Genomic DNA, 26,734 nt, shown 5'->3' with positions numbered 1-26,734 from the left:
TTTGTTTTATTTTAGTTACTTAAGGCAGTAAGCACACTTAATCTGCATTACCAGACATAAAAACGCGTTTTATACTTTCATGCGTTAAATGAGTCTTCTCAAAGTCCATGGAATTAAAAGTACATTTAAATCACAATAAACTAAGTTTATAAAATTAAGTTTTTCCCAGTAGAGAATGACTAAGAAAATTTGATTAATTCATACACTTGACTCAATGGAATTGTAATGCTCTTTTTGCTGAGCGTTAAATAAGGCCTGGCCTTGACATTCCACATCCCAAATAGAGATTTAGTTCCTGCTATAAACTTGAGACTATTGCCCAGCACTAATGCTGTTTTAATGCCTAGTATTTCTATTTGAAATTATCCATGACCTCTTCTCTGCCTCTAGGGTGGTATACCTTGACTCAGATGGACGACATGCTATGCAATGTAACTTAACTTCTAAAGGAGGTATTTCCTGGTGGAAATCTCCACAGGAAAGCATCCTGTTTTATAACTAATGAGACTCAAAGACGGGAAGGTTAGTTATAACCATTCGAAAGTCATATGTCAGCTAATTATCAGATCTTAATGACTTGCCCATGAAATTGGGAGTGCATATTGCTTTAATGAGACCCTTTATTTATTCCCCAGCCTCCTTCCCTAACTTTAATCTGTTTCTTTTTTTATTAAACAAAGTGAATAGAAATTCTTGACCTCCAAATATAGAATGTAGTGAAAGAAATGATTAGGAAAGGCTCCATGGTAAATAAAGACTTCAGACTATCTCCACAGCAGTCTCCCAGCCCCTAGTTCATAAACTTTAGAAAGATGCTCACCAGCTCAGTGAGTTGCTGAGTGGGGAAGAAAGCCTGACTCCATCTCTCCCTAACTCCCCCATCCCAACTCCTTTCACATCAAAGCAACTATAAAAATAAACCCAAATCTTGAGCCCTGATCAATTCGTCTTGTCTACACCTTAACTTGAAAAAAAGAAAAAGAATAAAAGAAAAAAGAAAAAAGAAAAGAAAAGGAATAAAACCTCAAGGAGCAAAGCACAACATAGGCTTGTAATAGTTACCAGGGACCTTGGTCTAGGTATGTGTGTAGAATAGCATTGCGGCAGAGGTAAACGAGGAGAAGGCCAGGTGGTTTATATTATAAAAATAACATTCTGACCCACCATGTGCATGAAACATTTCTTTCAGTTGACAGGAACTGGTGAGTTTTCTCTGAAAATTGGACTCCCAGAGCAGTACCCTCCCCCACACCTAGCTAAGACTCCCATCCCCAGCACACACAGAGCTCTAAATTGTTCCCAACATATTTGCAGCCACCCTGACCTATGGATAGACACGATATTAACTTGGGTGACTGAGTTCCAACGGTTGCCCTTTTTCACATCACCATCTGGAAGGAGAAAAAATGCTAATATATCCACAATTAGATAAATTGGAACACATGCAAATGTTCATGCTTCGGTCAGGGTAGTCAAGGTTTTAAAGCACTGAAAGGGGTTCCGTTAGCAACAGGGTCTGGTTTGTGGCATTCTTCGTGAAGGCTTGCTGTCAGGATGAAACCGAGGTGTTGGTGACACTGACCAGAGCTGTCAGGCAGTACGCACAAACTCCGCAAGTCACTTGCTAAAAGTCGGACTCCAAGTCACAAAAGCAAAATGTTCCCAACCACCTGAATGACAGACCTAACAGCCGATAGGATTTGGGCAGGAATTCTCACTTCTCACAGAGTCAATTTATTTGGTTTTGCCACCTGCAAAGTCCCAGCTTTGGAAAACCCCTTGGGTACCATGTGCTATTGAATAAATGCCACCTAAATAACACTGACCTGCCCTTGACCCCAGAGAAGATGGCATCTTCAGCTTTGAATCTGCAAATAGATACAATCTGTCACATTAGCTATTACATTACTGTTCTTTTTTTTTTTTTTTTTTAATCCTGCTTCTTACAGACTGTGTTTCAACTCCTTGGCTACCATTGGGAGGCACCAGTGAAAAGGTGCCTAAAATGTGTTTTATACATTTTAGATCTGGAGACCATTTTTCTCCTGATGTCTTTAAAACACATGTATGAATAACTGTAGAAAGTCTGTTGTTTAAGATAGAAAGTTACTTGTATCAATGTCCTTCCATATGCATTCCTAAAGAAAGCACTGTAGTTGGGATGTAAGTACAGTAAAACCTTGGGATGTAGAAACAACTACTCAACACATGTATCCTGCCTATTTTCTAATACAAAGCATGGAAAACAATCATTAATCAAATGAGGGCTACCAGGAAAGTTACTGTTTCATGTCTAAATTGCTTCAGCTTGGCCAGAAGATGGTTCTATAATCAGTAAGACACCTACAGATAGTTTTAAAGTATTTCACAAATAAGTAATAAAAAAACTAATTTCTTATTAGGAATTTCTATTTATAACACATACATGACTACCAAAATTTTATTTCAATTAATATAAGAACTTCAGTTAATGCTAAATAGTTAACTAGTCATTATTTTATTTCAGGACAGCCTACTGGTCAACAAATTAATCTTGGTTAAATCTCAACATTACATAGTGTGACACCCTGGAAAATAATCATAGAAGAAATAAAAACTGTTAAGCAGAGAAGTGAAATTGAGACCTCAGTTAGTTAAGTCAGTAGTGCTATGTACTTCCTAAGGATCTAATTGTAGAAGAACTATCATAAAGGACTTTTTTTAAACCTGAATGCTACTTTCCTTGACTCTTGGGTAGAAGCAGTTTCTCTAATGAGAAATTAGCATTTCTGATGTTAGCAGAAGTGGCTTTACAATGAAGACAATGAAGCTTCTGCAGAGGCTCTTTGTAAATCACAACGCCAATCTTTTAATTTGTAATTTCATATTGTTTTTCTTAAACAAGGGCCCCCAAATTGTGTAAGCCTCAGGCCCCACAAAACTTGGTTCTGCTCCTGCCTGTTCGAAATGAGACATGGCAGGGGCAGAGGTTTCAGCAACACTCCTCTAAGAGTTGTCCTGGGTCCACATGTCAGAATCACTCGCAAATCTTATTATATGCAGACCCCCACCATCATATAGCTGAAGAGATTCTGATTCAGTAGGTCAGCTTTGGGCACAGGAATACACATGTTTAACAAGTTCCTGGGTAATTGTACTATGAACACTAAAGTTTTTGAACTATTGGTCCAAACTCCTGGCCTAGGCTTGGCAGCAATCTTTATAGTGTACCCTATAGGGTCCTGGTGACTTGCTGGTCATCTTAATCGATGATAAAATACAGGGCCAAAATGAGTTAGTCTTGGGGGAAATTTTTTATTCATCAGAGCTAGGGAAGTTTATTTTTTGTTTTATTTATTTAGTTTTTGAATTTTAGTACAGACCAGGTCTCGCTACATTGTCCAGGTTGGTCTCAAACTCCTAAGTTCAAGTGATCTTCCAGCCTCAGCCTCCCAAAGTGCTGGGTTTACAGATATGAGCTACCATGCCCGGCCAGAGAAGTTTAATTTAAATGACTTTTGCTCTTGAAGAGTTATCAATACTTCTTGGAATGTTGAGCAACCTTGTGTGGTAGAATTCCAAAATCTCTTGGCCCCGTACTTCATCAAGAGAGTACTTAAGGTTAGAATGAGATGCTTCCTACAAGGTAACATCTGATCTCTGGCCTAGTCGCAGTTGGCCTTTCTCCATTTTCCTTCTCCCTATAGTCCAGGAAAGCATCCAAAGGAGAACAACAGGAGGCAGGAGGATATTGAGATAATGTCAGCATATTCCTGTCCTCAGTGAGTACCATTTATCCCCACAGTGTACTGTATCTTGCTTGGCCTTTTGTTGTAAATGAAGTCAAGTTTGTCATGGGAGGAGATATCCTTGTAGTCTTATATCAAAATGACCCATAAAAGTGCAAAGTTGAAGCTTTGTCTAAAATACTGTACTGATTTAGAGAGTGCTATGTGACCTTAGGCAAATTATATGTCCTCTTTATTCCAAAGTGGGTGGCCATTTCTGTGAAGAGCAAAAGAGCAAAGTGGTTAAAAATCTGGACTCCCAAGTCAGACAGACCAGAGAACAAAACAAATCTTGTTTTGTTCACATCTTAAGGTGCATGACCTTGGGATGTATAACCTCTTTAGGCCTCTATTTTCTCACCTGCAAAATAAGGATAATAACAAAACCAACTTTATAGGATTGTTGTGGTAACAAAATGTGATAATAAACATAAAGTGCTCAGCATAGTACCAAGCACATAGTGCCAGCAGTGTGGATTATTTCATTGAGACTTCTTAATTACCTGTGGTGAGCAAAGCCTTTGTATTAGTTACCTATTGCTGCATAAGAAATAGCCTGAAAACTTACAAACATTTATTGTCTCGCACAGTTTCCGAGGATCAGGGATCTGGAAGTAGCTTAGCTGAGTGGTTTTGGCTCAAGGTCTTCTGGAAGGAGGTTGCTTTTGGTAAGCTGTCAGCTGGAGGTGCAGTCATTTGAAGGCTTGATCAGGGCTGGAGGATCAGCTTCCCATCTCACTCAGATGGCTGCTGGCAGAAGGCTTTAGTTATCTGCCATGTATGCCTTTCCTTGGGACTGCTCATAACATGGCAGTGACTTTCCCCAAGGCAGTGACTTTTCCACTTGGTTCCACTTCTCTTCTCTTATAAAGAGATGGCAAGTGAGACCAAGACGGAAGCCATAGTGACTTTTATAACCTAATATGGGAAGGGATTTGCCATCACTTCTACCATATTCTATTGGTTACACAAACGAACTCTGGTGCAGTGCAGGGGAGGATTACACAAGGGTGTGAATGCCACGGGGCAGGGGTCACTGGGGAATCTTACAAACTGGCTACCACTGCCTTTGAATAGCTTTCCTGAGTAATGCCACAGTCACTCTTTTTTTTTTTTTTTCAGTTTAATTTTAGATCAGAGCCAGGAGGCTTTGAAATGATTATACTGGTTTATAATCTACCAGCAAATGAAAGGCATCTGAACATCAAAATAAATGTCTGAATGAGGTCTGCTGGCCACTCGGAAAGCATGTGGCTCCACATGCCTAAGAAATTCACAGCTGACTTTAGTAAAATCTTGACTTAAATATCCCAGCTCTGCACTTTCGCAAAGTGCAAAGGACAGAAGTTGTCCTTCTATATTAACAAGTAAGAATGGTTAACAGAAAAGACACGGTTTACAAATCTATATTTATGATTAGGGCCTGGCTAAAAAATAGCAAGAATGAACTGTATAACCTGGGAAGTCTAACTCTAGCAGGAAGTTACTTTGAAATAACATCATACTTCACTCGCTCCCCAACCGATGTCTTTGACGACTGGTTTGGACACATCCATAAAATGTCCTGTCACTTACCATATTTTATTTTCTTACAGTGTTTCCCACTGTTTGATAGTAACTTTAACAGTGCCTGTTCTTACAGCAACATTCACATTCTGATTTAGATTGCAACCAAGCAGATTGCCGTTTGGCTAAATTTCTTCCCCCAGTAAAGATTCTTATGGGCTGAGAGGTCCCATTAAAAGATCCCTAGAGAAAAATATGCAGCCCTTACTGGCTGAGATTTGTAGTTCTAGAATTTAGAAGAAAGCGGCTGGTTAACATTATAGACATTTTGAAGTACTTGTCTTTCAGAAATGCCAAGAACAATAGCAAGAAAAGCCCTTTGATGGCTCAGAATTTATTTTATTTTATGTACTTATTAATTGGAACACTTTCTCCCCCGATTTAAGCAAAGATTCTGTACATTGAAATAATAAAATGAGCATAGACATGTGTCTGCTTTAAAATCTTGGTATTGGTTAGGTCTCTGTAGTCCTTTTTCATGCTTTCTGGGTAAAGGCTCTTTCTGTTCTCTCAGCCGGGCTGCACTTTGATCTCCCTAGCAGTGCCATTTGGTTGTAAATGTATGTGGTACTTTTGATCTAGTACTTAACTGGTCTTATTTAAAATAGATAGCTTCTTTTATCTAACTAGTGTTTACTAGGTCTCTCTCTCCATAAAAGATGGTTTAAATTGCTATTATTTAGATAGAAGTTGTTTCTGAAGAGTGCCTGGATCTGAATCTAATTCTCTAAATTCTAAAACTCCAACAGCTCTATGATAGATTTTGTAAAGCTAAATTCCTATTAAAATGAGCTGTTCCTACAGATGTCAGGTAATACTTGCAAAAACGTTGTTTGCTTTTTAATGGGGAACTGATTTTCCAAAGAATAATAAACATACCCTACGCTCAGGCAAAAATGGTCATCTCAAAGTGTCTGACTGCAATGACCAATTATCCATCTGAAATTAATTAATATATTTTTATATGACTAAGTTACACATATCATAGATGGTTTATTGAAATTGTGCTCATTTAAAAAAAATAAAAAGTATATATCTTTCATTCTTTTCTTTACTAGGATCTCTTGAACATTATGTCTAGTGCTTCAGTGACTTGTTTTTTAGTTTCCTAGGCTGTATTGTTGCTTATTCAGCAAACTAGGTCACAGGAGGCAGGAGACAACTAAGTCATAGGCTCTGCCTTTAGGGAGCTCACAGCCAGGAGATGGTGGGAGCAGAGCATTAGCAAACAGTTACACTGCAGTGTGGTCAGTGCCTGCCTTGGACAGTAGTCCTCCAAGCCTAGACTTGAGAGTGGTCAAGGAAAGCTTCCTAAAAGAGATGGCACTCAAGCTTCAGTGAAAGATTGGTGACTCAATGTCCTATAAATTTTCAGCCAAGCCCATAACACAAAGCCAATCTACCTTGTCAAACCCATTCTGGTTTCATACAAGTTGCCTAAAACTTAGAAGAGGTCTAAACCTTGAATGGCCTTGCTGTCTAAAGCTTCCCCCAAAGCCTTCTTGTGTGTCAACACCAAGAAAAAAGAAAAAAACTACTTTCCACACTCATTTTGGAACTTTAGCTCCATTCTTCATTCAACAGCTATATAGAAAATCACTCTTTGGGCCCAGCACTGTGGCTTATGCCTGCAATTTCAGCACTTTGGGAGGCCAAGGCGGGCGGATCACCTGAGGTTGGGAGTTCGAGACCAGCCTGACCAACATGGAGAAACCCCATCTCTACTAAACATACAAAATCAGCCAGGCATAGTGGCACATGCCTATAATCCCAGCTACTCGGGAGGCTGAGGCAAAAGACTTGCTTGAACCCAGGAGGCGTAGGTTGCAGTGAGCCAAGATCACGCCATTGCACTCCAGCCTGGGCAACAAGAGTGAAACTCCATCTCACAAAAAAAATTTAAAAAAATAAAATAAATAAATCACTCTTTATTGTAAGTTATAATATCTTCTTCTGCCTGCCCTTAATTGTTCTGCTTTGTTAGTCTCCTGGCAAATGTTGTTTGTTTGGTTGGTTTTTGTTATTTTTTAATTTGTGTTTGTTTTAATTCTCCTCAGTGTCATGTTCTTGCCATTTCAAAAGTCTTGTAATTATTTCATCAACACACTCACCATGTACAAGCATCTCCAAGTGCTGAGCCTGGCTTAGCCAGTGGAGGATGCTCAAGTAATATACAAAAACAGTATGGGGATTCCTTAAAGAACTAATAGTAGAACTACCATTTGATCCAGCAATTCCACTACTGGGAATTTACCCAAAGCAAAAAATGTCATTATATGAAAAAGACACATGCACACTCATGTTTATAGCAGCACAATTTGCAATTGCAAAAATATGGAACCAACCTAAGTGCCTATCAACCAATGAGCAAATAAGGAAGATGGGATACACCATGGAATACTACTTAGCCATATAAATGAACAAAATAATGTCTTTTGCAGCAACTTGGGTGGAGCTGGAGGCCATTATTCTAAGTGGAGTAACTCAGGAATGGAAAACCAAATATTGTGTTTTCACATATAAGTGGGAGCTAAGCTATGAGGATGCAAAGACATAAGAATAATATAATGGACTTTGGGCACTTGGAGGAGAAGGTTGGGAGGGGGGTGAGGGAGAAAAGACTACATATTGGATACAGAGTATACTGTTCGGGTGACAGGTGCACCAAATTCCCAGAAATCACCGCATTCCCAGAAATCACCGCAAAAGAACTTATCCACATAACCTAAAAGCACCTGTATCCCAAAAACTATTGAAATAAAAAATAAAATAAAAAAAGAAATAAATATATGAGGGGGCCAGTGGCTCACACCTGTAATCCCAGCACTTTGGGAGGCCAAGGCAGGTGGATCGCTTGAGCCCAGGAGTTTGAGACCAGCCTGGGCAATATAGTGAGACCCTGTCTCTACAAAAAATACAAAAATTAGCCAGGTATGGTGCCAAGTGCCTGTAGACCCAGCTACTCAGGAGGCTGAGGTGGGAGGATCGCTTGGGCCCAAGAAGTGGAGGTTGCAGTGAGCTAAGATTGCACCACTGCACTCCAGCCTAGGCGACAGGAGAATCAGTCTTTAAAAACAAAAGTATATGAGGGCTCCTCCCAGGCCCGGAGGCTGGGAGAAGGGGTGGGCAAGAAGTTACCCATAGTCGAGGACACGGTCTTTACAATATATAGGCACTACTGTTCTAGAAGGTTTGAGGGAAAATCACAGAGGACTTGGAACCTGGCTTCAGGGCACTCCAACTAGGTTTGTGGAGATGGGGAGGAGAGACAGGTCTCTAGAGGACACGAGAGCATAAGTCTGGAGCGTTCCCGGGACAGTGCAGAGATAGTCAACATAGGGCAGATAGGATGGAGGTGGGGATGTTGTGAAAGCAAATGAGAGGGATTTGGCTTTCTTCGTTTGGTGGCACAGAACCCTTGCTCTGTGAAACTGTAAAATGAAGCATGGTATTTGCTATTTTTCCTTTTCTTTCCCATCAATCACCAAGAACTACTGATTCTGAGAATCATGCATTTTGGGTAGTAGGAGCCTTGGAGATCAGACAGCCTAGCCTCCCTATTTGTCCAATGAGAAGATTGCTCCCAAAGTTCAGGTGGTCCAGGTTTCTAAGAAGCACAGTCAGGGGTGCCTGGCCACCCCACTGACCAGGACCCAGGCCTGGACTTCTCTTGTTTGCCCCTAGGAGTCCAAGATCCTAGACACTTATCCCTGGGTTCACAGGAGCCTGTAGGAGAGAGGCCATCAACTCCTGGGCTCTCCAAAAGGTATGGGCTCCAGGGACAGTCCAGTACTTATGGGGCTTGTCCCTCTATCTGCAACCCCAGGAACGATGCCAAACCAGAACTTGAAAAATGGGAGTTGTTAGTTGTTCAGAGGCAGGGAGGACAGAAAAGAATCAGGATGCATCGACCAGATCCATATGAGCCACAGAAAGCCAGTCTAGCAGGATGGAGCACAATATTATATTTGAGAGGAGTGAATTTTTTTATGAGTCACTAATCATAGGCTGCCTATGGCCCTAACTTCAAGAAGGTTTGAATGCAGTATGTCCCAGCAAAACTGCATGGATTGAGACCAAGCGAGAAATCCTAGTCACAAATGTTGCAAATGCAAAAGCAATAGATATTGACAGCAGCACCCTTGTACTAACCTGGAGATAAAAATGTCTGGCTGGCCTGTTCTCATAAGTGCTACTGTGTGCCAGGTATTTCCAGTGCTTCATCTATATTAACCAATTGATCCTAACCTCAACCCTACTATTATTCCCATTTTATAGAGGAGGAAATTGAGGTGCGGAGAGACTAATGAACCTACTCAAGGTCTTATAGTTAGTAAATGCCAGAGCTGAAAGCAGTCTGACTCTAGAATTTGTGTTCTTAATTATTGTTACAAGTATTTCCAGATTCCTTGCTTTTCTCCTTTCCTTACATTTTTTCTCTGAAATAGGGATTTGAGGAAGGCCCCAATAATGAATATAAATTATCTAGCACACAATAATAGCCATTATTAATTTATCATTACTCATTAATAGAGTATGCAAAGCTTCTGACATATAGTAGACATTCAATGACTATAAAATAAGACAATAAGTAATTGAAGATCAACCAAGACATTTGCACGAACTCTAGAGCTGAAGGAAAATCTGCGTGACCTTCAGGGAAATTAGCAATGTATATGAACAGAATAGATGCGGACAGTAAATGTATAAATAGAAATGTCCAGAGACCCATTGATGCAGGAGTGGAATGGTGAAATGCTAAATTCTCAAATGACTCCTTTTCTCCTTCCCTTCTCAAGTGCTGCTTAAGTAGAGCCGAGGCCAGGCGGGATGCAGCTAAAGTGGCCCTGATCAACTCCCTCTTCAATGAGCTGCCCTCTCGCAGGATCACCAAGGAATTCATTATGGAAAGTGTTCAGGAAGCAGTAGCCTCCACCAGCGTGAGTACCCACCATGGAGGGCAGGAGATGGCTGCACTGAGAATTCTGAAGCATTTGAATCTTGAGAGATGTTAACATGAGCAAATTCTTATTTTAAGAATTCTGTAGATTCAATTTTTACCCACTGAATTGTTAATTTTCAGAAAAAAGAATACTTAAGTTGGAAATCATAATATCACACATCTCAATAATATTTTTTAATCTCTCTGATCACAATTAATCATGTTTTAAATCAAGGTAGATCATTGGATCCACCTGGATATGTTTAAGTGAATGTTTACTTATTGAGGAGTGTTGATTCTTTTAGGGCCTGAGAACGCATACAGTGGAATACTGCTTTAATCTAGTGGAAAACGAGCTCCATTTTCCCCAGACTTGAAAGATCATGAAAATCATCTGAAGTGTTTACTGGAAGTGCGAATTCCCCAGCCAGTGTGGGGCCCTGCAATCTGCATTTTTAAGGAAACATGGACTGTTTAGATATGTGAAAAACCATATGCCCAATATGTGTTAGCTATTAGAATTACCATGGTTAATATCAATTACCTCTTCAGAGAGCATTGAAAATTTCTGTAATTAACACAATTAAATGCAAAGTGCTTTAAGAGCAAAACACCCTGTCTTAAAAATTAGATAGGATTTTTTTTTTTAAGCAATATAGGACAGGATATTTGTCCCATGAATGATTTGGAGCTCCCAACTCCCATTGCTTCCAAACTATAAGCCAAGAAAGAAGCCTTCAGTCCCCACCTGTGGCAAGTATCGCCCTGTGTGTGCTCAAGGGCAGGAACCTGGCATTACCAAAGGGATTAGCCACCTCTGGCTTGCCTTTAGCATGGATAAACCCCACCTGAGATTTCCTTCTCTGTTTCCCTTAACTAGGAAGGCTCTGTCGTTCTGGTGAAGCTGATGATGATGAAGGAAACACTATCAGACTAGATGTGACCCTTTTCCCCTCATAAATCTTCTTATCACTTAAAGGAGAGATAAGGAAGGAGCAGGAGAAGAAGAGTGATTGACTTGGCTGGGAGATGCCAGGGAGTTCTGTTCTATATCTGGTCTGAGGATGAAAGGAAGCCTTTATTTTCCAGCCCTGTAAATTTCAAGTGCTTTTGAGGAAGAGAGGTTAGGAAAATTATGCCTGATTTATATAAGTGTGAAATTTACTCAGGAGCGGGGAAGGGGCCTCAGTGTAAAAGTAATTTATCATTTTTTAAATGGAAATTTCTAAGGAAACAGAATATACATGGTTGCATGCTTCTAGGTGGATTTCCTCTGGGATATTTAAAAAGCCAACATAAATATTTCAGCAGCAGTGTGTTAATGTTATTGCATTCAAAAGCTATAAATTTGCTGCTATCTGTGCTGGCACTTGTTTGTTCCGTCTCACAAAGTCACCATTGCCCACGTTCCCAGGAATCGCGTCCATAGGATACGGAAGGGCTGGCCCAAAAGCCATACCAGAGTTGTGTTAGCTTCTTAGCACCACTCCCCACACCCAAATGGAAAGGGAATTTCATTTCTACCCATCACCCACCCACCTCGTTTCCTAGAGATTAAGTGGTACAGGACTGAAAAAATATAAACCATGATCCATGTCTCCAGGCTAAACACCAGCATATTACGAAAAGTTCCTATTAAGAATCACGGCAGTAAAATCTGAATGATCCATACAACTGACGAATTCTTTCCATGTCAATTACGTAATCTTGCCTGGTTATCACTGGAATCAGAGCAAAGTCAGTGTTTCAAGATTTCAGTAACCAATGAAGGCAGCTTAGGAGCTCAGCCATGCAAATGTTAACACCACCACCACCAAAACCCTGTGCAATCATACAGAAATGTCTTCTTTTGGAAAATTATTCTATCAGCGAGTATATAACAGTTAGTATTCTATCAAATGCTCAATTCAAATTGATTACAAAACTCTCAAATCTACTGGAGACTTGGTTGTGAACATCTGTTCAGGTTAGACCAAAAATAGGCTTACTGTGTGGTCACAGAATTAATTTGTGACCATTCAAAGAAGAGGAGGAAAAATCAGTAATTTTTCTTTTTCTGCTTTCTTTCCCAAGGGCACCTTAGATGATGCAGATGACCCCAGCACCAGTGTTGGAGCCTATCACTACATGCTGGAGTCAAACATGGGGAAGACTATGCTGGAGTTTCAGGTACCTGCCTGCCTGCCACATATTTGTTTGAATATCCAATCCAGAAGCCTAACAGAAATGCAACATTTATCACTAACATCTCCTGACCCAATAATCTTTTGGTCTTAAGGGTTTTTGGTCATTTTAATCTAACCCTCCTGGAATCCAGCATGGTAGCCCCATCTCGGCCACATATCATAGGCCTAAACAAACACGCAATCAGGAAACAATCTTTGCTTTTATAAAAGAAAGTAAAACACAAATCTAAGAAATAAGTGATTCTGTAATGTTTCACCAGCTTTTCAGCGCAAAGCTCCCCACTAAACCAATGATAACAGTTTGACATGTTGGTTGTTACCATTTGCTTCTTAATTTTCAGAAGTCCTGTGACTTCTGAAAGTTCCTGCAGTGCACGTTAAACAATACCCTACTTGGGTCTGGTTTTCTATTAAACAAGTTCTGCCACTTCCTATCATCAACGAAATCAAAAAAAATTAACAATCTGTAACTCTTTTTCATCCACTGCCGACAAATGATAACAAGAGTTGAGGAACTATATTACCTATTATTTCTAAAATATATCGTTATATTAGTAACAACAACAGTAATAACAGCTGACACTTATGGATGCTTACTTTGGCCTGTGCTTAGCATTTAACAAATAGTGTCATAATTTAACACTCACAATAACTGTATGAGGTGGATAATATCGTTATCCTCATGTTATCATTGAAGCTAGGGTTCAGGATCAGGCAGTCTGATCTCTGAGCTCACACATCTGACTATTATCCTATATCAGGCTGGACAGATAGAATTTTAGTAGTGATTGGGCATGAAATGTGCTTCCCTTCAAAAAACTTAACTCCAGTGCAGTTGAACATCCATAAACATGCAATGCTGGTAGGAATCAGAATGCAATATAATAAAGAGACTTCACCTTAGAAATTGTTTTCTTAGGTTATATTCCAAGAAGCAATCAGAGGTATAAGGTTTCATGGGCAAAATGTTCCTCCCGGTGTAATTTACAATGGTGAGCTGAGCCCTTCTGAAGCCACAACTTTCAAATACGTTCTTTGGTACCTTTCAAACTCCTTTCCTGACCCCAATGGCACAGCCACTTCTCAGATGGATATGTCCCCATGCACATTAAAAAATAAATATTATTTTATTAGCCTTCTGTATGATTGCGGCAAAAATGCTCTTTCTTCACCCATCCTAAATCTTAGTTTTTCTTTTTTTTTTTTTTTTTTTTTTGAGACGGAGTCTCGCTCTGTCGCCCAGGCTGGAGTGCAGTGGCCTGATCTTGGCTCACTGCAAGCTCTGCCTCCCAGGTTCAAGCCATTCTCCTGCCTCAGCCTCCTGAGTAGCTGGGACTACAGGCGCCCACCACCATGCCCGGCTAATTTTTTGTATTTTTAGTAGAGACGGGATTTCACCGTGTTAGCCAGGATGGTCTCCATCTCCTGACCTCGTGATCTGCCCGCCTTGGCCTCCCAAAGTGCTAGGATTACAGGTGTGAGCCACCGCGCCTGGCCTTAGTCATCCAGTTTTATCCTTAAGTGGCCAAGGTCTTACTGATCTTTGATGTAGCCTGTCTTGGTTAGGAAGCAACGAAGTATCCTTTAAGCCTAGTGGATGGGGCACATGTCAGCCCAGTGGCTCTGACCCAGACTCTGCAGCGGGCTGGCCAGTTTGAGCCTGGCTCTTTTCCTTACCTCAAAATCTACTTCCTCGTTTGTATGTAAATCAGAGAGAATAACAGTACCTTCCTCACAGTGCTATTGTGAGGATTAAATGGGATGATATGCGTAGAGTCCAGAAGAGTGCATGGGGTATAATGAATGCTCAGTGAAGATGAACAACTATTATTAGATGTATTTCTGAAGGAATCTTTGCTTGAAATGCCAGAGGCTACTGGATGGATTCCGTTGACAACTCTGTCTAACCTAGCTCTATTTGAACCTACACAAAATGGTTCAGGGCCCCTATTGTAGGATAAAAGAGTCGATCTGTAAAAGGTCCTTTTTTTTTCATAACAATCTAAAACTAAACAGAGGAATAATACTTTCAAAAAGAGGTATTTTTTTCAAGAGAAAGAATATAAACTTTAAAAAATCATACAGACCTATGTGTGAAGTCTGCTCTACCACTTGCCATCTGTGAGCTTGTCCATTCTGAGACTCAGTTTTCTCATCTATAAAATAGGAATAATAATGCCCATTTTGTAGAATTTTTGCGGGATTTAAGTAGTGTAACATTTATAAAGCATCTGGCATAATGCTTCCCCTAAGCAGGAATTTCATTTAATTCCTGTTCCCCCTCCAAATAATATTGTAGTTCTTTTATTATGGAATGAACATTGCCTGCCCCAGTACACAGTAGCTTGTATGTGATTTAGCACTATTTTTGGAAAAATTAAGAATGATTTTGAATGTGATTGGTTTAGTCTGCCAAAGATGGGGGAAGGTGAGATTTAAAAAAAAAAAAGTCTTAAAATTCCTTCCAAGTACTATGAAAGGCTCTCCTCAACCCTCTTTTAGTAATAGCTTAATTGCTTTGCATAGGCTATGTGTTTTCTGTGTGGTCTGTAGTAAGGTATTTAAATTTGTGAAATAATAATTTGAATCCTACTGTGGACATGCTTCATAAATTCTCCTAAAGGAGTCTGGATACAGGATGGAGACAAAAGAAGAGGAAGATGTGAGGGCAGGGAAAATCCAAACTCCCTTCCCCAGTAGGGATACTGGCAACCCAGGAGGAGGGCCTATGCAGCGCATCCCTTTTCCTTCCACCAGCCCTAGCTTGCCTGCTGGGACCTGGCACATTCCTTAGTGGCCTGGGTTAAATGCTTCTGCTTGTGTCTACACATAATGGGAATTGCCCACAGACCTGGGCTGTTTCTGCAGCCAACACAGCAATTCAGTACCCCTGGTGGGTAATAGATGTGTGTTTGTATCTAGCTATGGATGACTCTACCATATAAAAACAAGCTGGTGTCTCCAGACTGCCCTCGGGCTTTCGGGGCGGGGTGGGGGGGCGTCCTGCAGCCAGCACTCAGAGGAAACATGATAGGCCTCTGCTTACCTTCACTTCGTGGGAGGGAAGCCTGGATGCCTGTTTCGAGGTAGCTTTGCCACAGAGAAGATTGCCTGCTGTTTGTGGGGAAGGTTGGGAGCAGCACTAGTCACTGGGTCTTGTCAGGGTCAGATTCTAGGCAGACTTTGACTGAAGCTGGTTAATATATTTATTCTGAAGCCTAATGCAATCCAAGGAAGAGTTGTTTATTTACATCTTTGCTAAATTTTCCAGGTCGCCTTTTAAAACTTCATCCCATAAACAAATTTCCTCTTAAATCCATTCTCTTGGGTGGGGAGATGGTGCCCACCTGTTTTTCAAGTTCTCCATTTACAGTGTTTGTTTTTCTTATTTCTGATGAATCACAGAGCCAAACCCGTCTCCTAGAAAGAGTTCCAAAGAGAAGCAGTGAGCATTTTCTCTCCACAAGTAGCTGAAAAGCCCAACATTGTTTCTAACAGAGGCAACCCCAGGAAAGGCTGTGAGGACAGAGCCCCGTTGTTGTCTGTTTAAATGAAATGAATGACAAAATAAACCAGGAAAGCTGTAGAGTGAGAGCTGCAACTGAAATTTTCCCCGAAGAGGAAAGAAAACACACAGCTTGATTCTTTGTTCTATATTAAATTTACTCTGCTGGTCAGGACCAGCTAGATAATTTGCCAGGCCCAGTGCAAAATGAAAATCCAGGGGCCCTTGTTCAAAAATTACCAAGAATTTCAAGACAGCAGAGCACTAAACAAAGCAGGGGCCCTGTACAGCTGCACAGACCTCATGCCCGTGAAGCTGGGCTTGCCCCTGAGACAGAGCCACAAGAAGGGGACAGACAAGGGCTAGGCAAGTGACGCATTTCTCTTGGGTACAAAATTGAAAGAGATGCTTAAAAACTTCATAATCAAGATAAATAATATTATAATGCATTATTTTTTAAACTCAAAATTCATGCAAAAAATTCACGATAAACAAAATATCAGAATTATAAATAAAAGACCATGAACATGTATAATTGGCCCTACTCACTTTAAACCTTGCCTCACCTGCCTCACCTTATGAGGCTAACTTGTTTTTCTGTTGGTGCAGCTGGGCCCCTCAGGCTTCCAGATTACCCCACAAACAAAACACCACACCCCAAAAGACTTCCGTGAGGACTATGACAGACCCTCACAGGAAAAGACAACACTAATTTCCTTTATTTAAAAAAAAATTTATATATATTCTTTTTTTTTTTTTTTTTTTTTTTTCTGAGACAGAGGTCTTACTATTTCGCCCAGGCTGGGCACAAACTCATGATCTTCCTGCCTCAGCCTCCCAAGTAGCTGGGACATTCCACAGCACCTGACTACACTAACTTCCTTTAGAGTAACAGAGCTTCTCCAGGTAGAATATGAGCCAGCGAACACCAGGCAGCAAAGAATCATGGGGAAACTAGTAAGCAGAACTCCACAGCAGCCCTCTCCTTCCCACTCTGCAATCATGCAAGGATTTCCAATGGAATCAGTCAGAGGCATGCAAAGATTTCCTGGAGTTGAGCCAAGAGCTAATAGTTTTGGGAAAATGTGAAGAGAGTGAATTTGGTCTTATGAGGGGAAATAAAGAAGTGAGACAAAAAATATGTGAAAATATGTAAATATACTTTATACAATGATGGCAAGATGAATATCTCTACAGAGGACAAAAACTAGATGGGGATATAATGTAAGAAGTTGGAAAGGAGGTCATCTTCCCTAGGGAATGTTAAGAACAAAAGCAACACTGAGGAAGTGGCAGTTGTGTTACTGGAGAGAAAAAAAAAAGCTGCTTCGTGATGGGATAGAAATTTAGACAAACCAGAGGTGGTGAGGAGGTTGACCTTCATCCTGGAGACGAAAGCAGTTCAAGTCTCTTTGGGGACATTTTTGAAAGATGAAGGTTGTCAAGGGGCATGAGAAAGGGTTTTGGTTCTGTTCACAGAAGAGTTGTGAATTCTAAAGTCTTAGGAGATTTTCAGGGTGGAATGATAGTCGCTTATGGGGCGGGGAGAGCAGTTAGTGTATAGATAAGAAAAAGAGCCCAGAAGACCCCAGAGGAAGAATAGTATGTTTCTAAGTCAACAGTTATCAGAGGATGGAATTAAGAGCCCTGTTAGCAATAGGCTGTTTCTCAAACTGGGCCACAAGGATGCGAGAACAATGCCAAGATAGATAGCTATAGGAAGCCACAAAATAAATCCAGTATACGTGTCTGAGTTCTCAACTTTACATAAAGATTCAGGGTTGTGGGGGTCAAATGGAGGAGTGGAGTGATATTTATTTTCTTTTTTGTGATGGAGTCTCACTCACTTGCCGAGGCTGGAGTGTGGTATTGCGATCGCAGCTGACTGTACTCTCCGCCTCCCAGATTCAAACAATTCTCCTGCCTCAGGCTCCCGAGTAGCTGGGATTACAGGTACCCACCACCACACCTGGCTAGTTTTTTTTATTTTTAGTAGAAACAGGTTTTCACCATTTTGCCCAGGCTGGTCTCCATCTCCTGACCTCAAGTGATCCACCTGCCGCAGCCTCCCAAGTGCTGGGATTATAGGCACAAGCCACCACACCTGGCCAATATTTATTTTCTCTTTTCTAAAAATGGACATACACAATAGAATGCAAAATTTGAGTGGATTTTTATAAGACATAAAACCAAAAAATTTTTCTTATTTACAAATATTGGCCCTCCTGTTACATCATAGAGACTGGTTCCCAAATATTAAAACAATCTTCCTATTCATTTTTATGGTTTCAAAGTATTTGGTGAGTTGGTTTGTTAGTATGGTAGGAAGGGCAACACAAATTTGCCCTTCTCAGCCACTGGGGCTACTTTGATGGAAAGCCTGAGAAGAACAGCAGTGACAGCCAGATTGGACGAGATTTGGTTTCTCAAACAAAGCACTCCCACTTTTTCAAATTAGCATACTGACGTGATGAAGTGAAAGTCTGAACAAGGGCAGGAAGATGTGGAGGAGAGGGGCCAGGAGGGGACAGCATCCCTGGGCACTGGACCGAGGACCCTGTGCAGACAGGGAGGTCTCCATCTGGGGGGCAGAAGGAGCATCTCAGCTGGTATTCATGTGTGTTTTAATTAGCAGACACAAGTGGTTTTGCTTTTACTGAGGTGTCTGTGGGCTCTCAGAGTACTTACTGTGCAGTGAACTTAGACAGAATGCCAAACTGGATCTCTGACAGAAAAGAAGAAAAACATTTCATTCTAACGGCAATTTTAGACATGAGAGAAGTGCTATTTGCTCTTCTAGTAATCTGATAGCTTTAAAATTTACCAAATAATTTTAAGATGCCTAAAACCTGACTGTGAGTCTCCTGATTTTCATAAGAGAACCTCTTCCCAAGCAAGCAGATGTAAAGACAGTTAATTGAAGTCAGCTTTTTTGTTTTGTTTTAAGAGATAAAATATTATGTTGCCCAGACTGGTCTCAAACTCTTGGGCTCAATCAATTCTCCTGCCTCAGCCTCCCAAGTTGCTAGAACTATAGGCACACACCACTGTGCCCAGCTAAAAGCTTTTTTGAATGGACAGTAGGACATCTGTCTATGTTAAGTTTTCATAACTATTTTTTAAGACATGAAAGTTCCTTGATCGTATAGAGTTATTTTTCAATAATTTCAATAACCACAGGCTATTAATCCACAATAGATGTATCTCTGACCAAAAAAAACTATACCTGAAATGCAAATAATTTCAGTGGAAAACTTCTAGTTGTAACCGCATTAGGAAAATGAAAATCTTCAGTAAACTTATACACCTTAGCTTGCCTTTGATATCACAAAAGGCAAGGAAATGATGGTGCTGATAGTCTGAATGCTGTGCTCAGCCGTGGCTCTTGGATTTGGAAACCATGGGTGAGTTTTAATGTCAATACAACCTTATTGTCTATATTTCAAGGCATTTTTCTTGACTGAATTTATAAATTTAGGAGTATTGAACAGTTTCTGTAGTTTGTTCATTATATGCTTTATATTGTCAAAAGACAAAATTACAATAAATTTAGTTTAACGATCTAGCTGACTTTTACTTGCAATTTTAGAATTGCGTAACACCTCCTTCTGTAAAACAGAATGAGCGTTCCGATGAGCTGAGCAGAGGAAGTTGGCTTTAGGCAGAAAAGGGCCGAAGAAGGTAGAAACAGAGGACAAAAATGGATTGGTCATTTCATAGTTACTTCTCTTGTAAAGATTAAAGCAGAGGGGACTTCTTTATTATGCTGGCTAAAACTGGCTTGTTTGGGGATTTGGTTATTATCTCGCTCTTTGTCCTGATTTCTAGGAAGCTCGGATAAACAGCTTAGTTTCAGCACGGCAATCTAGAACTTCAGCATGAGTAACTCCATTTTGATTTGATCTATTAAGCCTAACGCAGTAGCTCCGTCCAAACTAATGGCGTCCTATAAATGCTATTTAACTATATTTGTATATTTATTTTTTGGCTTAAAATTTTTAGAGTTAAATGGTTTTAAGATATAACATAGTCACATGATTCAAAACTCAGTAAGTTTTGCAAAATAATGTCACAAGAAGGTCTCCCTCCTACTCCTGTCCCCCAGGCATTCCTCTGGCATTCCAGAGACAGCTAAAGTTACCAGATCCTTTTGTATCTTACTAGAACTCTTCTAGGCATTTACAAGCAAACATGTATATAGCGATCTTCTTAATCAAATAGTAGCACACATTACACACTGTTGTGTACCTTGTTTTATTTTAACACATCATAGAATTCTTTCTATTTAAACTTATGGAACGTTCTCATCCTTTCTTTATGATTGCAAAGTGTTCAGTAGTATGGATATATCATACTTTAGCCATTCCTCTAAAAGTGACCATTTAAGATGCTGTCAGTCTCGAGCAATTTTAAAAAATGATACAATGTAAAACCTTGCCTATACACTATTTCTCAGATGTCCTGGTATATTTAAATAACTTCTTGTGTGTAGAACTCTTCAGTGTATTATTTTTATGCTGAAAGACATTTGTCAAGTATTTAGTCATTTCATTACACAAGTAATGTAATGTAATGCTACGGATATAGCCAAGGAGGAAGAGAAGAATGTTCCAGAAGCCCTGGGACCCTGGGCTTGGGAAAGTCCCAAAGTGTTGTGACAATATTGTGTATTCTGTTTCCTGATATATTTGGGAATTAGAGTTATGCCCTGCTCAGCTCTCACCAATGCACATTTCTGCTTTGGGACCAATGATAGGTGTTTGGGTTTTGTAGGAGCTGATGACCATTTTCCAACTATTGCACTGGAATGGAAGCCTAAAAGCCCTTCGTGAAACAAAGTGTTCCCGACAGGTAAGATTTTCTAATCAAGTCTAAGTCTGTGTTATATGAACTCAGCAGGTGGCTCATCGTCTTCCTAGGAGATTTCCTTTATTCGGATTTTTCCAAATATAAATTTGGTACCTTATTTATTAAGAGCAGAGGACACACAAAGAAATATATAGAACAGCCCCATTGAGTCACGGACTGACCAAATATACACACTAAAAAGAACGTGGGCACAGGACTGATTTAGATACCTGTACCGAATGCAAACCGAAAGGATCATAAAGGCAGACAGCTTCTAAAGAAAATCCTGGATCTACTCCATACACCTCCCCTGCCTCCTTGGAATGTGTGCCCTCTTGTACCTTCTGAGGCAGAAACTTGAAAATGCACTGCTTCTGAAACCTCGTCACTGGAGAGTGGCCAAGTTGGTGGTAGGAGAAGAGTATTTCCCATTCCTGCCAAAAGTCCCCAATAAACAACAGAAATGATTATAAAGTCTGACAAGCCGGCATTTAATCACTCCCATTTTTTTGGTTAAGAAGTTTCTTCTTTGTTTTTCAGAGACACGGTCTCACTATTTCTTTGTTATTTATGAGAAGCACCCTTCCCCCTTTTTTAATAGCTAATGTAAACCCCCTCCTGTGTATTTAATGGTTTTCACCTGTTGTTCTCCAAGATTTATCCTTCCTCTACCCACCGTTAGAATGTGAAAGATGGTAGTTTATTTCTGAGAATTTCCTAATAGGAATTTGTATGAGGAAGAAAGCCTCTGGGAGTCAGCAAGGTAAGGGTGGGTATAAGGAGCTTTCCATGCACTGCAACCCCCTAGTTTTTAGTTGTTCTTTGCTTAGAAAGTCTAGGTTTCCAGTTGTCAAAGATGGAAAAGAAATGAGTAGCTGACAATGGCTTTGGTTTTGTTTTTTTTCCTTTTCCTTTGATTTTACAAAAGGCCTTTGAAATATGCTGGTTGGGTTATAAACACTTTTCCATGATTGTTTTTAATTTGTTAAGGTCATAAATGCATACCATATGTTCTTGAAAATAAAAATAAGCAGTGCATTCACTCCACATGATCAACTCTACATATGATGTTATTATGTATTGACAAATTTTTCACACAAGAATTGACAGGCAGTAACTAATTTTTAATTGTTTGTAAAAGTAAAAGACAATGTACCATGAAGGAATCATTATGATATCAATAATAGAGATTATTGATCTCATAATCTCAAAATAAATAATATTGGAAAATCAATAATTCCATTATACATCTAAACTCCCTTCTGTATTTACTGTGGGACAGTTGGACCGTCTCCCTTGTGCTAATACCACAGTTGATTCTCCTGGTTTCTAAATGATACTCTGAGATGCCCTTAACTAAGAGCTTCCTGCTTTCTTCAGTGGATTTGACCAAACCCCATTCTGCCCAAGACCCTCTGTAGTGCTACTTCCCTCCTATCTTTCCAAAGGAAATAATGCTGGGCAACAGGGTTCAATGAATAAATGAGGTCATATTCACACCAATTGTTGTAGGAATGTATTTTCAGTGAATGGCTTGTATTTCTAGAGATGACAGAGCTATGTTTGGTGAACATTATTGAGTCATTCCTGGTGGTGTGTTTTGACTCAACCTGGAGTGGTGTGCTTTGCTAGGCCAACTTAGCCTTTCATTTCCTTTATAGAAGTAAACCAGTGGGTTTTGGTTTCAGTTTTTGAACATGAGAGAGATGGGGTTGTTGATAAAACCCTAATGGATGTGGGAACAGGGGGAGGCGTGTGGACGGGTGCCTTTGTTGCTTTTTATTGACGCCCTGGACTTTGTTTCTTGGCCCCCAGGAAGTCATCTCCTACTATTCTCAGTATTCTCTAGATGAAAAGATGCGCAGCCACATGGCCCTGGACTGGATCATGAAGGAGCGGGAGTCACCAGGAACTGTCTCTCAAGAGCTACGAATGGCCCTGAGGCAGTTGGAGGAAGCCAGGAAAGCAGGACAAGAACTACGGTTTTACAAAGAAAAGAAAGAAATCTTGAGCTTAGCCCTGACTCAGATCTGCAGTGACCCTGACACTTCCTCACCCAGTGATGATCAGCTGAGCCTTACGGCCCTGTGTGGCTATCACTAGCAAGGCCAAGCCCCGGGTACCCTCAGTGATGGCAGAGGCCAGACTAACATTAGGAATCTCAGTGCAGAGGTCCTCAGAGGCTCTAGCATCTCTAGTACTACCTGAAGGCTCTCCTAACCCTCTCCACACATTCCATTTACAGAGTATGAGAGTTGTAGGACCCTTACAAGACCCAACAAGCCACTCGATGCATTTTTCTATCACATTCTCAATAGTTCCAGCTCAGGATGAAAGGATAGACACAAAATTGTTTGAAAAACATTTTCCAGGCCTGGCTCCAACCTAAAGCCTGACTGACATGTGCCTTGCTAGATTATATATATTGTTTCAAGAATAGTCCAATATAGCATTCCCCAAATGAACAGCAGCCAGAATTAGGTGAAGTAGCATGATAGCAGTTTTTAAAAATACTTAGGATTAAATAAATAATATGGATTGTTTTAAAAAATATCCAAGGATCAGAGTCTCTTTCTAAGCTTTGTAAGCTAAGCAATAGTTTATGTCCTACTAGATACACTGCAAACTACAGTGGGGATTTTATCTGGACATCCCACCATCAAAGATCTTGAAATAGTAATAGTATGAAAATACTAGATAAAATTAATGTTTAAAATGTTTTTGTAACAATAATTTTTTAAAACCCACACTCTTCCATATATGGGGATAAATATCACCTAGAAAAGTGGCCTCACTCTTATTCCTCAAGAATTAATATCCAATTTTTATGAGTCTTGCAATCAATTTTGTTCATTTTTAATTTGCAAATAGATAACCTGAACTAATTTGTTCTTATTTTTTGCCACTGCAAACATATATCTACAGAGAGAAAAATTAATGGCATTTTAAAGGTTAAAACATTTTGAAAAATTATTAGCATGTAACAAAGAATGCTTGCATTTGATTAGTTTCACCAGCATTTGAGAGAAGGACCCTTTAGCTCTGTTTGTTGCTCAAGAACATAAGCAACCAGTAGCTCCAATGTAGTATCATTATTAAGTTTAAGTCACTGGAATCTTCTTTAAACGAAGGATAAGACATTGCCATCTCTATTTGACTCATCTATATGGGTCAATCAACTGATTAGAAAATCAAAAAACAATAAAAACTTTTTTTTTTTTTTTTTTTAGTAGAGACGGGATTTCATCATGTTGCCCAGGCTGGTCTTGAACTCCTGGGCTCAAGCCAACTGCCTGCCTCCACCTCCCAAAATGCTGAGATTACAGTGTGAGCCACCATGCCTGGCCTAAACTAATTTTTAGATAGTTCCTGGTCACTCAAATTTAAGAATGTCAGCAATGTCAATTTTAAATGCTCATAGGTCTTTCCATATCTGTAACATGAAAATGATTATTCTGCATTTTATTCAGTAGTCCAAATTAAAGAAAATGTTTTTCTCAATTTAAAATAATTTCTTTTTCTTTTGTTTATGCAAGTGCATACATGCTTCACTGAAAGCAAAACCATTATAATTACATTAAAGTTTATAAAATATGATATTTTAACCTCATATCTAATAAGTATGTACAAAGGTAACCATCACTCCTTAAATCCACATGAAAACTACTGTAACTGATCACGTATTTTGGAATTAGACTTGATAATAAAAGATTATCATGTATCACATATCTCACACCAGGGGAACAATTAGCTACATAATTGTCATACCTTAATATCTTTTAAAGGTAACAGTAATTTTCAACACATTTTATTTTAAAATATTACTTTAACAAAAGTTACATTCCTCTCCACAATGAGGCTAAATGTCACCCAGGAAAGAACTTTATTCCCTTATATTCCTGAAAAGAAATCAGAATTAACATTTTTATGTTGAATAAATTTTAAAATTTAGGAAATGTTCTATTTAAAGTTAATTTCTTTCATAAAGCCATTACTCTTTACATTGTCATTTCCAAAAAGCCACAGTTTCCCATGCTGGATGTGATTAAAGTTAGGCACACCTTTACTGCATTAGCAGCCTTTGACAATGACTTCCTCAAACTGACACCATCTTAATTAGATGCAGGGACAGGGATCAGATGGGACAATATCAAATTTACTTTGTGCCCTACAAGTTAAAAACTGCACCCATTCTGTAAATTGAATATGGAGGTTCTCCCTTGGCCGCTGTCAGCTTTTCCTGACTGGCCAAAACCGCCCATTCTTCCTGGAATGGTATGAAAGCTTCAGCAAAATACATAAAAGTCAGAATCTTTGCTGGTCCCTTTAATGCTCATTTGATAGTAAATCAATTTCAGCTGAGACATAAGGGCTGTCAGTATATCATATAAACATCTGTAACTATAGCCTAGAGAAAAGAGGGTTGAAGAGCAAAGCAGATTTTTGTTTCCTTTTCTATATCTTGTTCTGAACAACACACTGTGATAAAGGGGACTAGAGTGGAAGATTCCCTATTCAAACACATGAAGCTCTGGGTCCTAGCCTTTTTTGGTGATAAGCCCTTTGAGAATCTGATAAAAGCTATGGATCATCTCCTAGGAAAATAGAACAAAACATACATATTCACACTACACAGTTCCAGAGTATATGGACCCCCCAAAGTCCAGAGATTGCCCTAGGGGATCCTTAGATTCTTGTTTAGAACTGTTGATTTTGAACACAACATACACTGTCAAACTTTACATCAGGGATCCAACATAACTCAGACATAGCCCAGGTAGCCTGTTTCTAACACAACTGTCATAATCCTGAAATCCAAAATTGCACTGTGTTTGACATGAGATAGTTTAATTTCCACAAAATCCAAATTTACCATATTATTGTTTTTAAAAAAGCAGTTTAGAGCAAACTGTCACTAAACTTGGGTAAATGGGTCAGAAAGTACAGATTTAATAAAGTCGTACCTCAAACTGTTCAGAATTTGGTTGTCTATTTGTTCAAAAGCTATAGCTCACTCCTATTTTTGCTATTAAATTTATTTACCTATTTCTGGAAAAGGAAAAGAATTAAACCATAGATATTCCTGAAATGCTATACCTATATCAACTATGAATCTGATCAGTTAAGTCTCAGGAAAAACAGAATCAAAAGCATAAAGGTTTAACACTTTTCTGTTTCTTTAGAGAAAGTTTTCAAAGCCTCTAGAGGCATTGTTTCAGTTGATTTTATCTCTAGCCGAGATGCTTTAGAGAATTCTGAGTTTTATCATGCCACGCCTTTCTTTTTATCCAAAGGACGAAAGAAGCTGGACTAAGAATATTTTTATGCTATATTTGAAGGTAAACATTAGTTAAGATGTTATCTCATATATTGTTGATTTTTTTTTGTTTTGACTTACAGAAATGCAAATATCAAGATTTATTCTATACTGTCCATCCTTAAAGGCTAACATTAAGATTGTTTTTAACCAAGGCTCTAGGAAAATGAAAATCCTTCTCCTTATAACAGTGGTTCTCAATTTTGGCTGCAAGTTAGAAATACCCAAGGAACTTTAAAAAACCCTAAATGTCCAGACTGTACCCAAACCAGTGAAATCAGACTCTGGGAGTGGAGCACAGGCATCAGTATTTTCTAAAGCTCCCCAGGCAGTTCTAGCATGCAGAAGGTTGATAACCACCGCTCTCTCCAGAAGTACCGGCTCAGAGGTCTATGCCTAACCAGTGGGAACTATTACTCCACTTGACCTTGGCCTCAAACTCAAATGTGGAGCTCTTCTGAGCTGCATAGGAGAACATTTTTTTGCTTGGATAAGAGGTCTCTCCTGGAACCCAGGACTAAACCAGGGCAAGAACACACACATGTGCATACATGTACAAACACCCCTCATCTGAGCAGGAGAGCCAGATTCTGCCCCAGGGTC

General features: G+C 39.6%; 1 protein-coding gene and 1 long non-coding RNA gene across 2 annotated transcripts in view; one reads left to right on the top strand and one right to left on the bottom strand.

Moving 5' to 3' along the window:
- LIX1 (limb and CNS expressed 1) overlaps window positions 1-25,794 on the top strand; it is a 51,682-nt gene extending 25,888 nt beyond the window's left edge. Inside the window, exons 3-6 of the mRNA XM_004042306.5 lie at window positions 10,133-10,273; window positions 12,349-12,444; window positions 20,740-20,817; window positions 22,630-25,794. Coding sequence (XP_004042354.1) covers window positions 10,133-10,273; window positions 12,349-12,444; window positions 20,740-20,817; window positions 22,630-22,917 — 603 coding nt within the window. The 3' untranslated portion in view covers window positions 22,918-25,794. The remainder of the gene's footprint in view (window positions 1-10,132; window positions 10,274-12,348; window positions 12,445-20,739; window positions 20,818-22,629) is intronic.
- The window catches only part of LOC129533597 (uncharacterized), a 40,797-nt gene continuing 17,337 nt past the window's right edge, over window positions 3,275-26,734 (bottom strand). Inside the window, exons 5-8 of the long non-coding RNA XR_010133634.1 lie at window positions 18,655-18,691; window positions 15,508-15,881; window positions 14,549-14,617; window positions 3,275-3,984 (exon numbers count right to left, since the gene is read on the bottom strand). This is a non-coding gene — a long non-coding RNA (uncharacterized lncRNA). The remainder of the gene's footprint in view (window positions 3,985-14,548; window positions 14,618-15,507; window positions 15,882-18,654; window positions 18,692-26,734) is intronic.

This window comes from Gorilla gorilla, chromosome 4 (genome assembly GCF_029281585.2).
Source record: "Gorilla gorilla gorilla isolate KB3781 chromosome 4, NHGRI_mGorGor1-v2.1_pri, whole genome shotgun sequence".
Classification (NCBI taxonomy): domain Eukaryota; kingdom Metazoa; phylum Chordata; class Mammalia; order Primates; family Hominidae; genus Gorilla; species Gorilla gorilla.
This window is presented reverse-complemented; position numbering and strand designations above follow the sequence as displayed.